Source organism: Peromyscus maniculatus, chromosome 21 (genome assembly GCF_049852395.1).
Source record: "Peromyscus maniculatus bairdii isolate BWxNUB_F1_BW_parent chromosome 21, HU_Pman_BW_mat_3.1, whole genome shotgun sequence".
Taxonomy (NCBI): Eukaryota; Metazoa; Chordata; class Mammalia; order Rodentia; family Cricetidae; genus Peromyscus; species Peromyscus maniculatus.
The window spans coordinates 5,116,512-5,132,379 of NC_134872.1; the positions used below are offsets into that span (position 1 = coordinate 5,116,512).

Sequence of the window (15,868 nt, forward strand, 5' to 3'; positions counted from 1 at the left end):
ATGGAGTTGTGGGGGGGCAGTGTGTGTGTGTGTGTGTGTGTGTGTGTGTGTGTGTGTGTGTGTGTATGACTGAGTTTCTCTCTAGGGTCACAGGGGAGTTGCAAGCCAGAAACCAGGTAGATGATGTAGGACTCAGTCCCCTGGGACCTGGGCTTGCAGTGCATCCCTGGAGCGGGGAGCCTGCCTCACTGCTCACAGGATCCCGGAAGTAGCCTTATGGAGCCACTGGGGCTCAGAGTTAGGGGCCGTGTCCAGGGTCGCCGCACAGTTATAAGCAGTAGAATCAGCTCAGTGCAGACCCTCTCACACCAAACACGCTCCCTAGCCCCTCACCCAGCAGCTCTTTCTACAGCGTGCTGAGCTTTGTTGTCTTGGGGCGGTTTGAGGTTCAAGGAGGGCAGGGTGAGGTGCATTTCCTAAGAGGAGTTTGGTCGGGGGAGGGGCTGGGGCTGGGTTTTGCAGCAGTGACTCTGGAAGGGGCTGTTTGTCTGTGTGGACACATGCTGGCTGGGCCCTAGGGGAGCTGCGCTCAGCACGTCACGCTTGCTTCCGGTGTTGCCCTCGGCCAGGTTTGTCATCCAGCTGCTGGAGGACCTGGTGTTTTTTGTCAGCGACGTCCCCAACAACGGGCAGAATGTCCTGGACATCATGGTCACCAAGCCCAACCGGGAGCGGCAGAAGCTGATGCGGGAGCAGAATATACTTAAGCAGGTGTGTGTGCTCTCCAGGGGCTCGTGGCTTCTCCGGAAGGGAGAGCGGAGGGTGTGGCTCAGAGGGAGAGCACCTGCCTGGAATAAGTCAGTGAAGAGCTGGGAGCATGGATCGGTGGTAGAAGGCCTGCCTAGAACTTACCATCAAGGGTCTGGGAACATGGCTCAGCAGCAGATGCTAAAATTTACCAGCGAGGGCCTCGGTGTGGATCAGGAGCAGAGTTCTTGCCTAGATCCAGCAGTGAGGAGGCAGCGCTTTGGCTCAGTGGTAAAGCACTTGTGAACCCGCCTGTGAGGAGCCAGGGATGTAGGTCAGTAACTGAGCACTTGCTCAGCATATTTAAGCCAAAGGTCTAGGTGCCATCCCCGTTGGGGGAAAGATGTATCTGAGCCATGGGCACGTGCCAGGTGCCTCCCTGAGCTCCCTGCAGGGCTCGCCTCATCCGACCCCCTCCTGCAGGAGAACTGTTGTCTTCAGGATACTGACGAGGACACCAAAGCCCACAGAGGCTCTGGGCTCCTGCGAAGGGAAGCTCTGGGCTGGAGTCAGTCAGGATTGGGGTTCCTGGGAGGATGAGGGGCGTAGGCAGGATGAGAGAGACCCTCTCACTCTCTACACCCCTCAGATCTTTGGCATCCTGAAGGCTCCGTTCCGTGACAAGGGGGGCGAAGGTCCGCTGGTGCGGTTGGAGGAACTGTCCGACCAGAAGAACGCCCCCTACCAGTACATGTTCCGCCTCTGCTACCGGGTGCTCCGGCACTCCCAGGAGGACTACCGCAAGAACCAGGTGGGCGGAGCACGGCCCCGCTGGGCGGAGCATGGACCCCGCTGGGCGGAGCACGGCCCCCCGCTGGGTGGAGCACGGCCCCCGCTGGGCGGAGCATGGGTGGAGCATGGCCCCTGCTGGGCAGAGCATGACCCCCCGCTGGGCGGAGCATGGCCCCCCGCTGGGTGGAGCACGGCCCCCGCTGGGCGGAGCATGGCCCCCCTGGGTGGAGCACGGACCCCGCTGGGTGGAGCACGGACCCCCTGGGTGGAGCATGGCCCCCCCTGGGCGGAGCATGGACCCCGCTGGGCGGAGCATGGCCCCCCTGGGCGGAGCATGGACCCCCTGGGTGGAGCATGGACCCCCCGCTGGGCGGAGCATGGCCCCCGCTGGGCGGAGCATGGCCTCCGCTGGGTGGAGCATGGACCCCGCTGGGCGGAGCATGGCCCCCGCTGGGTGGAGCATGGACCCCGCTGGGCGGAGCATGGCCCCCGCTGGGTGGAGCACAGCCCCCGCTGGGCGGAGCTCGGCCCCCGCTGGGCGTAGGCTCTGCCTGTGCTCCTCAGCAGGTGTCTCTAGGCACAGAAGCTGGCAGCCGGGCACTGTGGGACACTGGGTACAGGCGGCCACCAGATGGTGGGACTAGCTTCCGGGGTGCATGCCTAGCTGGGGGCTTACCCCAGGCTGCCCTGGGCTCTGCTGTTGCCATCCTAAAACACTGCTTCCTTCTCTCCTAGTCTTTTGGTTTATCGAGACAGGGTCTCACTATGTAGATCTGGCTGGCCACATCCCTAGCCTAGGACTCACCGTATATAGATCACATAGGTCCGCTTGCCTCTGCCTCCCCAGTGCTGGGATTAAAGGTGTGCGCCACCTCCTAGACTAAAATTCTTCATTTTTGAACCATGTTTTCACTATTTATTTTATACCATGCAGCCAGTCTGGCTAGACAAACAAGGCCCTGGGAGGAGCCACAGAGCACAGCTCAGAAACCACGTAAAGACGAGACGCCCTTCTGCTGTGGCTGTTGCTTCCATGCTCGCCCTGAAGTGGGCTTTTCAGAGCTGCTTACTCCACAGTGTAGAGACTCCTCACTCAGGCCCACGAGGCAACCGAACACAGCACGGAAGCCTGGCCTCCCAGCCTTTGCTCTGCCATTTTCTTTGGGGGCACAGACTCTGTCTATCACCAAAGTTGTAACTGGAGATTTTTAGATTTTAGAAGAAATGCTTGGCTCTGGCAGCCTCGACAAGCTAGATTCAACCACCTATCCTGTTACTAAAGAGACCGATGATGGTCAAAAGCAGAGAGGGAGGGAGAGACTGAGAGACTTATTCAATGTGGCCTCATTAGAAAGACAGATAGATAATAAGGTTCAGTGACTCCCCAAGTCTGTCTTTGGGTGCCAAGTTGAGCTCTGGGTTTAAATGGAAGAGGACAAGGGGCCAGAGCCGAAGATCCATGGCCCCAGTGACACCCCACCCCACCCCCAACCCCACCCCCACCCCCGCTTTCCCCCAGGAGCACATTGCCAAGCAGTTTGGGATGATGCAGTCACAGATTGGCTATGACATCCTGGCTGAGGACACCATCACCGCCCTGCTGCACAACAACAGGAAGCTGCTGGAGAAGCATATCACCAAGACGGAGGTGGAGACCTTCGTGAGCCTCGTGCGCAAGAACAGAGAGCCCAGGTGCCCCGCCGCGCCCTGCCCGCCCTGGGCCTCCTTCCAGCCCCTGGGGCTGGGTTTCGGGTTTTGTTCTAAAGATTTACTTATAGGAGTGCTCTATCTGCATGTACACCTTTATGCCAGAAGAGGGCATCGGATCCCACCATAGACTGTTGTGAGCCATCGTGTGGTTGCTGGGAATTGAACTCAGGACCTCTGGAAGAGCAGTCAGTGCTCTTAACTGCTGAGCCATCTCTCCAGCCCTGGTTTTTGTTGTTTTTTTGAGACAGGGTCTCACTGTGTAGCCCTGGCTGCCCTGGAACTCACTATGCAGACCAGGCTGGCCTTGAACTCACAGAGGCCTGACTCTGTCTCCAGAGTACTGGGATTAAAGGCCTGTGCCACCATGTCTGGCTTCTGGTGCTGGTTGTTAGATGTTGAAACTCCTGCACTGTGTGTGCTGCCTCCTCTCCAGTTCCGGGGGGGGCGGCTCTCAAATTCGGCTCAATGTAAAGTTCCCATGCAGATGGATACCCCCAAACCCTCCTCTGGTGACTGAGTCAGTACCTGCCTGAATCAGTTGTTAGTTTGAATGCCAACCTTAGCCTGTGCCTGCCCTGACCCCTGACTGTCTCTTCGCCCTGTCCCAGGGAGGTGCCATGGGCTGCTGCCCCTGGACAGTCTGGATGGAGGGCGGTTAGGCTTCTGGCCTGCAGGGCAGCTTCTGAGTCTGTTGCTGGTCCCGTTGACCCCACCCAGGTTCCTGGACTACCTCTCTGACCTGTGTGTGTCCAACCACATCGCCATCCCTGTCACCCAAGAGCTCATCTGCAAGTGTGTGCTGGACCCCAAGAACAGCGACATTCTTATCCAGACGGAGTGAGTGGCAGCCGCATCCCCAGGGGCTCACTGGGGTCCACACTGGGGCTGGCATTCTTGTTCCAGTGCCTGTAGTGCCACGCACTGGGTGTGTTGGGGTGGCGTGAGCGCCTGGGGGGTAGAGGGGGAATGAGCCGTAGCCCCAACCTGAGCTGCCCTGGCTTGTACCCCACACAAGGCGGCGTGGGCCCCTGGGGCTCAGCCTTCCTGGGGTTAGATATGGTGAGAACCGGTCTCAGAAAACAAATGAGGGGCATCGGGGCTCTGAGTGGCCAGAGGCGCCCCCCTGACCATGCTGTTGGCTGCAGGCTGCGGCCCGTGAAGGAGATGGCCCAGTCTCATGAGTACCTCAGCATCGAGTACTCGGAAGAGGAAGTGTGGCTCACGTGGACGGACCGGAACAACGAACATCACGAGAAGAGTGTGAGGCAGCTGGCCCAGGAGGCACGGGCAGGCAACGCGCATGATGAGAACGTGCTCAGTTACTACAGGTACCAGCCGGGCAGGGGGACCTGCCCTCCTGAGGTCTGGCGCTGTCGGGGCCTCTGCCTGGGCAGACGGGGGCCCTGTCCTCATCCCCCCCCCCCCCCCCCGGCCCTGTACAAAGCCTTTCTCCACACAAGAACGGCCTGCGGCCCAGGCTCAGCATAGTGGCCAGGCTTTTAAAAGCTGGTCATTGTCCTGTCTCTGCGCAGGCCTCCTGTGTTTTCACTTCCCTGCTTTTGTTGTTTAATTTTTATCCATGTTTTTAGTGTGTGTGTGTGTGTGTGTGTGTGTGTGTGTGTGTGTGGACATGCACGTGTCACAGTTCCCAGGGTTGATTCCTTCCACAGTGTGGTTCCTGGGGGTTGGACTCAGGTCATCAGGCTTGGCAGCAAGCACCCATTGCTCACTGAGCTCTTGTTTACTTTTTATTTTATTTTTCTGTGTGGCTGTAGATCTCTGCACCATGTGCTTGCCTGGTGCCTGTGGAGGGCTGAACAGAGCATTGGATCCCCTGGGACTGGAGTTAATAGGCGGCTGTGAGCTGCCACGTGGGTGCTGGGAATTGAACCTGGACCCTCTGGGAGAGCAGCCAGTGCTCTTAACCACTGAGCATCTCTCCAGCCCCTCACTTTTTTGAGACAAGCTACCCTCTAACTCATGGTAGTCCTCCTGCCTCATGAGTCATCACACCTGACCTTATTTTAGTTTGTTTGGGTTTTTGTTTGTTTTTCAAGACAGGGAGAGTTTCTCTATGTGGCCCTGGCTGTCCTAGAACTCACTCTGTAGCCCAGGCTGGCCTCAAATCTGCCTCTGCTTCCTGAGTGCTGGGATTAAAGGTGTGTGCCACCACCACCTGGCTTTTTTGTTTTGAGACAGTGTCTCACTCTTTAGCCCAGGCTGGTCTTGAGCTCAGGGAGATCTCCCTCCCTCATCCCTCCTCGGGCTGGGATTATAGGTGTGAGCCAGCACGCCTGCCCAGACACGTCTAACAAAGTTGCACATAAGCTGTGCCTGGGTACTGATGGGATATCCTCACCGCATCACCCACACCTCATACCCTGGGAAGTAGGTAGCCCCGTCCCTGTAAAGTTGGGAAACAAGCACAGAGCGTGAAAGACCTTGCCTGGTGTTTCAGGGTTGAGGCACAGTTCATACACAGGGTGGCCAGGCTCCAGGACCCCGAGGTCACAAACGAGGTGTGGTGAGGAGGAAGAGGCCTGATGTCACCCCGAGCGAGGCACCTATTATCGTTCTCACTGACGTCAGACACCTCTCGCCAGCGGGGTCTTCCCACTCTCCCAGCCACCCGCAGCGCCCCGGCCTAGCTGAGCCTGGAGGGGAGAGAGATGTCCTCTCTGGCAGGTGTTGGTCCTCTGCTGCACGCAGAGTCCTCACGGGGGCCGAGCCTGCTGCCCTGGTCCCAGCTGCTGCTGTTCCGACCCACTGCCTCCTGCAGGTACCAGCTGAAGCTCTTTGCCCGCATGTGCCTGGACCGCCAGTATCTGGCCATCGACGAGATCTCCAAGCAGCTGGGCGTGGACCTGCTTTTCCTGTGCATGGCGGATGAGATGCTGCCCTTTGACCTGCGTGCCTCCTTCTGCCACCTGATGCTACACGTGCATGTGGACCGTGACCCCCAGGAGCTGGTGACGCCCGTCAAGTTTGCCCGCCTCTGGACGGAGATCCCTACGGCCATCACCATCAAGGAGTGAGAGTCCGGAGGGTGGGTGGCCAGTCGGGGAGGGGCACAGGGTGGCGGGGCAGGGCATGGGGACCCTCATGCCTCCTGCTTCCACCCCTAGCTATGATTCCAATCTCAACGCCTCCCGAGATGACAAGAAAAACAAATTTGCCAGCACCATGGAGTTTGTGGAAGATTACCTTAACAATGTGGTCAGTGAGGCCGTGCCCTTCGCCAATGAGGAGAAGAACAAACTCACCTTTGAGGTGGGCTGTGGATGCTTGGGGCTGGGGGGTGGGGGTGGAGCTGGGGTTCGCCCCTCCCTGGGCCTTGGTCTGCATCCAGGGATGGGTTGTAGAATCCATGACCCCGTTTTCCTGGCGCCCCCAGCCCAGCAGGGGATGGCATAGATAAGCCAAGGCTCCCCAGTGGGCAGATTCCCCAGGGTTCCATGCCCAGAAGAAAGCCGCTAGGCTGAATCCTCTCAACTCATCAGCCAGGGTCTGCCGTTCCCAGGCCCTGCCTTCCTGGGAATTCCACCCTCCAGACACCCCTGCATCCTGGTTTTCCTCTATCCTGTTTGGACCCTAACAGAGCCACACTCTCCCCCTGGACAATCACCATGTTGGAAACCGTGCCCCCCCCTCCCCGCCCAGGACACTGGTCTAACTCCACAAACCACACCTCTGTGTGTGTTGGTCCTGTCCCCCCGAAACCATGCACACTGGCCACACCCCTCGCACTGCTGCTGTGTGCACCGCCCCACTCGCCCTCACTCGGCCCCGCCCCTCCGCAGGTGGTCAGCCTGGCGCACAATCTCATCTACTTCGGCTTCTACAGCTTCAGCGAGCTGCTGCGCCTCACACGCACACTGCTGGGCATCATTGACTGTGTCCAGGCACCCCCAGCCATACTGCAGGCCTATGAGGAGCCTGGTGGTGAGGCTCGGCCCCCTCCTCCGTCCCTTCCTGGTCCCCACAGTGCTGCCCGCCACCGGCCCCCTCCACCCCGCTGGCCCGGGTGCTGTGATGCTCGGGTGGGGTCTTGCTTGGTCTCCAAGTTGAGTGGGATTCGGTGCGACCACTGAACGAGAGGGGTGCAGCCCCACCAGCAGGGAGTGTGGAGAGGACGGGGGCTCTCAGTCTGCAGCCCCCTCCCTGGTACCCCAGGACACACACTCATCTACATCGTGCTGGGGTCCGGCCCATGGTTTCGGCATTGCAGGCATAGTGGCCCCTCGGTCCCTCATGCTTTGTAATGGCGCTCATCTCTCCACACCACCCCGCTTGCTTTGGCTTGGTCCATTGTTTTCTTAGACTTGGCATAAAGCTCCCCGCCCGCCACCCCCCGCCCCTGCACCGCACCCCCTGCCCAAGCCTGCCAGGGTTAACTCTGTCCCCTTTTAGCAATTGTCCTGCAGAGATTGGGAACCCTGCTGCCCATCCCCTGGTGACCCCCTTCTGTGACCCACAGGCAAGAACGTGCGGAGGTCCATCCAGGGCGTGGGGCACATGATGTCTACCATGGTGCTGAGCCGCAAGCAGTCCGTCTTTGGGGCCTCCAGCCTGCCTGCCGGAGCGGGTGTCCCTGAGCCGCTGGACAGGAGCAAATTTGAGGATAATGAAGACATTGTGGTGATGGAGACCAAGCTGAAGATCCTGGAGATCCTGCAGGTGCTGGGCAGGTGGGTGGGAGGTCCAGCGGCGGGGGTGGGGAGCCCTTGGTGTTCAGGGTCACAGGGTTTTGCCAGGTTATGTAGCCCAGCCCATTGGTCCTCGAGGTTCTTCTTGGACCAGCAGCACTGACATTACTTGGGACTCAATCCCCATAAAGACATGCTGCTTCATGAAGAGCAATTAATGGCGTCCCAAAGAGGGACGGGGCCCTTGTGACCAGAGGGCATGAGGGTGACAGAGAGACCGCCCTAGGGAAGGTAGAGGTGGAGATTCTATCCCGTGAACACAGAGTCTAGCCACGGGTCCCCACACCCTGTCTTTGTACCTCAGTTCTCCCTCCTGGAGAGGGCTGTCGGTAGAGTAGCTGGAAGGACAGTTCGGCCTGCTGACCTGGGGACTTTCTATGCATATCCTGTCATTGTCTGGCCTGGGGTGTGTGTGGGGACTGAGCAGCAGATGGGGGACTCACTGCCTTATGCTGAGTGAGAGGAGGCGCCAACCACCATCACTGGACCAGGAGCTGGGGACAGAGAGTCTTGTTTCAATGCCTTGGAGCATCCTGAGTGGTGGGGTCCCAGAGCCCATTCTGGGGTCCCCTCACCCCTCTTGGAGCAGCAGGGCTCCGGGAGACTGGTCTTCACATCGTCTGTCCGTCTAGTTCATCCTCAACGTGCGCCTGGACTACCGCATCTCCTACCTGCTGTCGGTCTTCAAGAAGGAGTTCGTGGAGGTGTTTCCCATGCAGGACAGTGGGGCGGACGGCACGGCACCCGCCTTCGATTCCACCAGTGAGCCTTGCTTCCTGCCCCCTCCCCCCGTCTGCAGCTCCCCAACCCATCCTTTCTCCACAGGGAGGAGCAGGGCAGGGACCCTTCCTAACAGGGGAAACAGGCCCGCAGGGAAGCTAGGACCTGACTAGGGTCATCGTCATATCCCACCGGGAGCTGACCAGGGCCTGGGCTTCCTTGGGCTGCTGAACTTCCTGCCCCACGCCCCCAGCCTGGAAGCTCTGCCTCACGAAGGGGGTGGGGTGGGGCAGATGGAGGGGCTGCAGGAGCATCTGGGGCTGGCGTGGACCCCCATACTTGAGTTTCTATTCATCCCATGCCTCTCTCACTCTTGCTGCCCACAGCTGCCAACATGAATCTGGACCGCATCGGGGAGCAGGCAGAGGCCATGTTTGGAGTGGGGTGAGGCTGGGCTTGAGGTGGGCTCAGGTTCAGGGTTGGGGACAGGTTGTCAACATGAGGCTTGATGTTACCCACTTTGGACAACCTGGGTTTCCTGAGCCTGAGGGCTGGTTATTTGCTCCAATGTGTCCCTCAGAAGACCCTCCCTGGCTGCCTGTCCCTCATGGTATAAGGTAAATCTAGGTCCTAGGCATTCTGGTAATTTCCCCCGCTTCATGTAGGGCAGCTGTGCCTCTGTGTTCAGCAGAGCTGGGGGCAGGGCGAGATGGGGGTGTTGCAGCATGCCCCCCTCCCCGCCCCGCTATGCTGGAGTGGACTTGCCACTCAGAGCCTCTGCCAGTGGGTGCCAGCCTTCCTTGGTGTCTGGCACATTCAGTGGATCTCTTCTCAGAACTCCACTGTGACGTCATAAGATAGGGGCTGGCAATGTACTTCAGTCTGTAGAGTACTTACCTAGCATTCATAAGTCCTGGGTTCGATCCCCAGAACCACATAAGCCAGGGGTGGAGTTGCACACCTGTAACCCCAGCATTCAGGAGGTGGAGGCAGAAGGGCCAGAAGCTCAAGGGCGCTACGTAGTGAGTTTGAGGCCAGCCTGGGCTACATGAGATCCTGTCTCAAAAAATAAACCAGAGCACAGTAGTGCAGAATAGATTCATAAAATAGAGCTCACAAATTTACAAGGGAAACAATGCATTGGAACAGTTATGAAAATGCTGAAGAAAACAAATCGGAAGTAGCAGCTGCGTACGTGGCTCTTTATTAGCACATCAACTAGCAGCTGCATGGGTGGGTGTAATTAGCGTGACTCCAGCTCATGGCGGACATAAATGGTATTTCACAATTTCCATTAACAGCTCTGAGGTGATGTGAAAGTGTCTGTGGTTTTTACTGGTGGCAATCCCCCAGGCTCAGCTGGTATTCTCTCACTGAAGGAGGAGGTGTCTTCTCATCCCCCTCAGTGTGCGGGGACTATGGATCCCACACGAAGGGCCCCTGCATCAGGGGCTTGGTGGAGGGCTATCCTGAGGGTACCCAGGACAGTGAGTCCCTGTCCATGGGTGGGAAAAGGCGGATGCCGTGAGCGAGTGGTTCCCTGGGTGTGGCCCTGCTACAGCGGTGGTCGAGCCTGCCCGTGCCTGTGCCCTCACTCACTGGCTCCCACTCCTGCCCTCCCATGCTGGCAGGAAGACCAGCAGCATGCTAGAAGTGGATGATGAGGGCGGCCGCATGTTCCTGCGGGTGCTGCTGCACCTGACCATGCACGACTACGCACCGCTCGTCTCCGGCGCCCTGCAGCTGCTCTTCAAGCATTTCAGTCAGCGTCAGGAGGCCATGCACACCTTCAAGCAGGTGAGAGGGGCCACGGGGACCTAGCTGCTCGGAGCTTGGCTGGGACGTTGGGCCTCGCTGAAGGACTTCCAGCCTTGTTCAAATCCTTCAGGGGAGGGTCCAGCCTCAGCCACCTTTGGCACCTCCTGCCCTGACTCACTTCTTACGTGTGGACACCCCTTGAGAGTGGGCAGTTATGCACACCTTTGCTGATCACTCCCTGCCAAGCCTGGCTTGCAGGCATCCGTCACTGAGCTGCCTGGCACCCGTCACTGTGACACTCTGTCCCCTTGGCAGCCTCCTGTGAGATGCTTGCTGGTCAGGGCTGGCATTTAGCAAGCACTCATGATGTACTGGTCCTTGACACCAGCTGCATTGGTCCCCCAGAATACCCCCAGCTCCCTCAGGATGTGACACCCCTCTCAGCCCCCTGTGAGAGCAGGACATGGAGGCCCAGGCCCAGTGAGAGGGAGGAGAGACCACGTGTAGGCCCTAGTCCTTAGAGTTCAGGTCCCCCCCTCACCGGGGTTCAGCGACCCTGCAGTGCTTCCCCGGCCTGTTCGGCATCTGAGTGGACCAGTGACAGGTCACAGCGGTGTGTGACGTGAGTTGAGTAACTGGCCAGTTGCTGTGTTAGCTCACTGCAGGGAGGCTTCCTGGAGGAGGGGGCTGTAACGGACAGAGGTGACGCTTGGGTGGGGTCCTGGTCTAGCGAGGGCACTGTAGTTCCCTGCGTGACAGCAGATCTGGGGACCTATGCCCCGTGAGTCTGTTACGGCCTCCCTGTGCAGGTCCAGCTGCTGATCTCAGCCCAGGATGTGGAGAACTATAAGGTGATCAAGTCGGAACTGGACCGACTGCGGACGATGGTGGAGAAGTCAGAGCTGTGGGTGGACAAGAAAGGCAGCGTCAAGGGCGAGGAGGGGGAGGCGGGCGCCACCAAGGACAAGAAGGAGGTGAGCTGGCTTCCGGGAGCCAAGCAGGGGGCCCCCAAATGAGGGGACCCGGATGACTCTACCCTCTGTGTCCTCAGCGGCCCTCAGATGAGGAGGGATTTCTACAGCCACATGGGGAGAAGAGCAGTGAGAATTACCAGATTGTCAAGGGCGTGAGTGGCGGGGAGTGGGTGGGTGAGGGGTGGGAAGTGCCCTGCAGCTGGCTTCCACCTGACTCAGATGGGGGCTCCTGCTGGCCCGGCTTCTCTCAACTCCTCCCTCTGGGCCCTGCAGCTAGGCATCTCCCAGCTTTCTGGCATGTTCCAAACAGCCCACCGAGGCCCGGATAGTTATTTTAAAGCTGAAGGAACTTAATGAGACCCCGCTTTACGGCCCTGTCGCTCTGCACTTTACGGGTGGGATGGGATTTTAGGGATTCGCCCGTTTGCCAGGATGGCCTGATTCAGCGGCGGCAGCAGCCCGGCGGAGTCCTTCCCCTCTCCCGTCCTGTCCCTTTGGTGGATGGGTGTGGCTGCAGCTAGCCAGGCGAGGGACCCTGAGGAGGAGGCCCAAGGCTCCCATCTCCCCTGTCTCCCCTGCAGATCCTGGAGAGGCTGAACAAGATGTGTGGGGTGGGGGAGCAGATGAGGAAGAAACAGCAGAGGCTGCTGAAGAACATGGACGCCCACAAGGTCATGCTGGACCTGCTGCAGATCCCTTATGACAAGGTGACTGGCGTCCAGCCTGCTTACACTGTACCTGTGTACCACTGTACCGCAGCCCTCCAGGGCTGGCCGCGGCCCTCCAGGGGTGGAGGGCCGACCGCAGCCAAGGCCGCCCGGCTCTTCTGAGTTGCTCCTTGGTTGCTGTGATCCCTCCCCCTCCCCAGGGTGCTGGGCATTGGACCCAGAGCCTTGCCCATGTAGCTCTTCACTAAGCTGCACAGCCCTCGAGTTTGATTGGACCCTAAGGCTTAACCATGACCTCAGCCTCCTTTTTCCCCTCCTCTGGGCTAACCTTGCCTATCAATCAGCTCCATCTGGACCAGTGGTTCTCAAACTGTGGGTCACAACCCCTTTGTGGGGGCTCAAGTGACTTTTTCACAGGGGTCACCTAGGACCATCAGAAAACAGACATTTACATTATGATTCATAGTAGTAGCAAATTATAGTTATGAAGCAGCAATGAAAATCTTATGGTTGGGGGTCACCACAACACGAAGAACTGCATTAAATGGTCACAGCATTAGGAAGGGGTCCATATTATGGCCCTTTGACCCTGGGCTCCTTATCCCATGGGTCCATGACACCTGGTCCTTCCCCAGGCCTCCCTCCCTCACTAGCCTCTGTCTGTCTTTGACCCCAGCCTTTCTGATCTTTTTTTTTTTTTTTTTTTTTTTAACCATTTGTGTATGTGTGCACACGCTCAGAGTTCACAAGAGGGGGTCAGATTCCCTGGAGATGGAATTTATAGGTGTTCGTGAGCCGTCTGGTCTGGGTGCTGGGGGTGGAACCTGGGTCCTCTGCAGAAGCAGCACGTGCCCCTAAGAGCTGGGCATTGCTCCAGGGCCCTGAGCTGATCTTACACATACATCTCAGGCTACACCCGGACTTTTTAATTAATGTGTGTGTGTGTGTGTGTGTGTATGCGTGCATGTGCCAGGGTGTGTGTGTGTGTGTGGTCAGGAGACACGTCTGTTCTCTCCTTCCACCTTCACATGGGTTCTAGGGGTCAAACCCAGCTCACCACAGGCTAGCGAAGCTCCTTAGTTTTCTATTGCTGTAGTAGAGACCATGACCCAAAGCATCCTGGGGAGGGAGGGGTTTATGTAATCTCAGAGCATTCAGGATATATATATATAATCTCAGAGCATAGGGAGCATATATATTTAATCTCCCATCATAAAGGGAAGTGGGCAGGAACTGAAGCAGACGCCACAAAAGGGTGCTGCTTACTGGCTTGCTTCCATGGCTCGCTCAGCTTTCGAGGACCACCTACCTGCTCAGGGGTGGCACTACTCAGGGGTAAGGGCCACTACCATAGTGGGCTGGGCCCTCCCATAACAATCATTAACCGAGAAAATGCCCCAAGGACTTGCTCACAGAACAATCTGATGGATGCATTTCCCCAACTGAGCTTCCTGTAAAGCTCCCCCACCCCACCTCACCCCACCCTACCCCACCCCATCTCACCCCACCCCACCCCACCCCACCTCACCCCACCTCACCCCAACTCATCTCACCCCAACTCCATTCCCTATGTTTTTTAACCCTAGCCTATAGGCTTATGGGATCCTGACCACTTCCAGCCACCTCAGGCCTGTCCCCCCTGGTGGCCCAGCAGCCCCCTCAGGCCTGTCCCCCCCCCCCCCCCCCCCCCCCCGATGGCCCAGCAGCCTCTCTTTGCACACAGGGCGACAACAAGATGCTGGAGATCCTGCGCTACACACACCAGTTCCTGCAGAAGTTCTGTGCCGGGAACCCTGGCAACCAGGCCCTGCTGCATAAGCACTTACAGCTCTTCCTCACGCCCGGGGTGAGGCCCACGTGGGCGCCTGCGCAGGGTCCCCGATGGGCCTTCCTCTTTCTGAGGGCCCCACCCGTCTCTGACGGCCCTCCCCTGCCCCCCCTGCCCCCCCCTCAGCTCCTGGAGGCCGAGACCATGCAGCACATTTTCCTCAACAACTACCAGCTGTGCTCCGAGATCAGCGAGCCTGTGCTGCAGCACTTTGTGCACCTGCTGGCCACGCACGGGCGCCACGTGCAGTACCTGGACTTCCTGCACACCGTCATCAAGGCTGAGGGCAAGTACGTGAAGAAGTGCCAGGACATGATCATGACCGAGGTGAGGGCGGCCTGGGCCACAGGGAGCTGGGAGGCGGGCCCCAGGGAGAGCTTGGGAGGGAGAATGAACTCGGGGCGCCTGTCCAGAATCGGTCAGGAGAACCCGGACTTCGGGGCCTGGCGCAGAGTGGGAATGCCCAAACCTGTTCTCACCCAAAACGTGGAGGACGGGCTGAGCCTTGATCCCAGTCTGGGAGGTCTGTTCCCTAGGGGCACCTCACAGTGGGCTGGGGGCGGGCAGGGACAGAGACAGGGATGCCTGGGTGAGACACTAGAGCTGAAGCATTCGCTTTGGCCGTGTTAACTCCTGACCGTGAGGGAGAGGAGAGAGGTGGAGCATGCTTCAGTTCAGTGCACACGCTGGAGCCTGAGGAGATTTGGCCACTTTCCAGATCCAGGGTTAAGGTCTCTGAAGGAAGAGGGCCAGACCCAGCAGCGAAGGAACCCCAAAACTCAGGCAGGAAGCCAGGCAAGATGGTTCACACCTGTGACCCTAGCACTTAGGAGGCTGATGTGGATCGAGAATTCAGAGTCAGGCTGGAGAGATGGCTCCATAGTTAAGAGCACTGCCCGCTCCTTCAGAGGACCTGGGTTCAATTCCCAGCACTGGCTCATGACCACCTGTAACTCTAGGTTCAATGGATCCAACACTCTTCTGACCTCTGTGGGTACTGCACACATGTGGTGGACAGATATACATGTAGGCAAAACACCCATATGCATAAAATAAAATTTAAAAAAAATCCCAACAATTAAGAGTTCACGGTTATCCTCAGCTACATGGTGATTTCAAAGCTAGCCTGGACTACATGAAACTGTTTCAGAAACCCAAAACTTTGAGCATGGGTATCAGGTCATAGCTGGGGTCATGGCTCAGCTTGCCCCGAGGATCACAGGAGAGAGGTGGTGCCTGGGGCTGCCTGACGAGGTTTCTGACTCCTACCTCTGCCTTTGCCACAGCTGACCAACGCAGGTGACGACGTGGTGGTGTTCTACAACGACAAGGCTTCTCTGGCCCATCTGCTGGACATGATGAAGGCAGCCCGAGATGGCGTGGAGGACCACAGCCCTCTCATGTACCACATCTCCCTGGTGGACCTGCTGGCTGCCTGCGCGGAGGGCAAGAACGTCTACACGGAGATCAAGTGCACCTCCCTGCTGCCTCTGGAGGACGTGGTGTCTGTGGTGACCCACGAGGACTGCATCACCGAGGTGTGCACCCTTGGGCTGCGAGAGGGGCACAGAGCGGGGAGGAGGCTGTGGTGCAGCCACGCTGGGGGTCAGATGATGGGTTAAGAGGGGAGAGCCTGAGCAGGCACTGTTGACACCCCTCGCCCGCCTGCTGCCCAGGTTAAAATGGCGTACGTGAACTTTGTGAACCACTGCTACGTGGACACAGAGGTGGAGATGAAGGAGATCTACACCAGCAACCACATCTGGACGCTCTTCGAGAACTTCACCCTGGACATGGCCCTGGTCTGTCCCGGGGGCCAGGGCTGGGCTTCTGGGTGGAGGGGTGACCCGCAGATCTCCCCCCTATGACTCTCCTCCATAGGTCTGCAACAAACGGGAGAAACGCCTGGCAGACCCCACCCTAGAGAAGTACGTGCTCACTGTGGTGCTGGACACCATCAGCGCCTTCTTCAGCTCCCCGTTTTCAGAGAACAGCACGTCGCTGCAGGTGAGTGGCCCACACGGT

At 58.5% G+C, this 15,868-nt stretch overlaps 1 protein-coding gene across 3 annotated transcripts in view; it reads left to right on the forward strand.

Moving 5' to 3' along the window:
* The window catches only part of Itpr3 (inositol 1,4,5-trisphosphate receptor type 3), a 71,496-nt gene that overhangs the window by 41,606 nt on the left and 14,022 nt on the right, over positions 1-15,868 (forward strand). For all 3 annotated transcript variants that reach the window (XM_006996585.4, XM_042266460.2, XM_006996584.4), the window contains exons 14-33: positions 570-711; positions 1,337-1,498; positions 2,999-3,171; positions 3,907-4,026; positions 4,335-4,517; positions 5,969-6,220; positions 6,315-6,459; positions 6,990-7,131; positions 7,667-7,866; positions 8,528-8,657; positions 9,002-9,059; positions 10,247-10,412; positions 11,183-11,347; positions 11,425-11,499; positions 11,929-12,054; positions 13,739-13,861; positions 13,970-14,170; positions 15,130-15,381; positions 15,520-15,645; positions 15,725-15,850. In XM_006996585.4, coding sequence (XP_006996647.1) covers positions 570-711; positions 1,337-1,498; positions 2,999-3,171; positions 3,907-4,026; positions 4,335-4,517; positions 5,969-6,220; positions 6,315-6,459; positions 6,990-7,131; positions 7,667-7,866; positions 8,528-8,657; positions 9,002-9,059; positions 10,247-10,412; positions 11,183-11,347; positions 11,425-11,499; positions 11,929-12,054; positions 13,739-13,861; positions 13,970-14,170; positions 15,130-15,381; positions 15,520-15,645; positions 15,725-15,850 — 3,067 coding nt within the window. The remainder of the gene's footprint in view (positions 1-569; positions 712-1,336; positions 1,499-2,998; positions 3,172-3,906; positions 4,027-4,334; positions 4,518-5,968; positions 6,221-6,314; positions 6,460-6,989; positions 7,132-7,666; positions 7,867-8,527; positions 8,658-9,001; positions 9,060-10,246; positions 10,413-11,182; positions 11,348-11,424; positions 11,500-11,928; positions 12,055-13,738; positions 13,862-13,969; positions 14,171-15,129; positions 15,382-15,519; positions 15,646-15,724; positions 15,851-15,868) is intronic.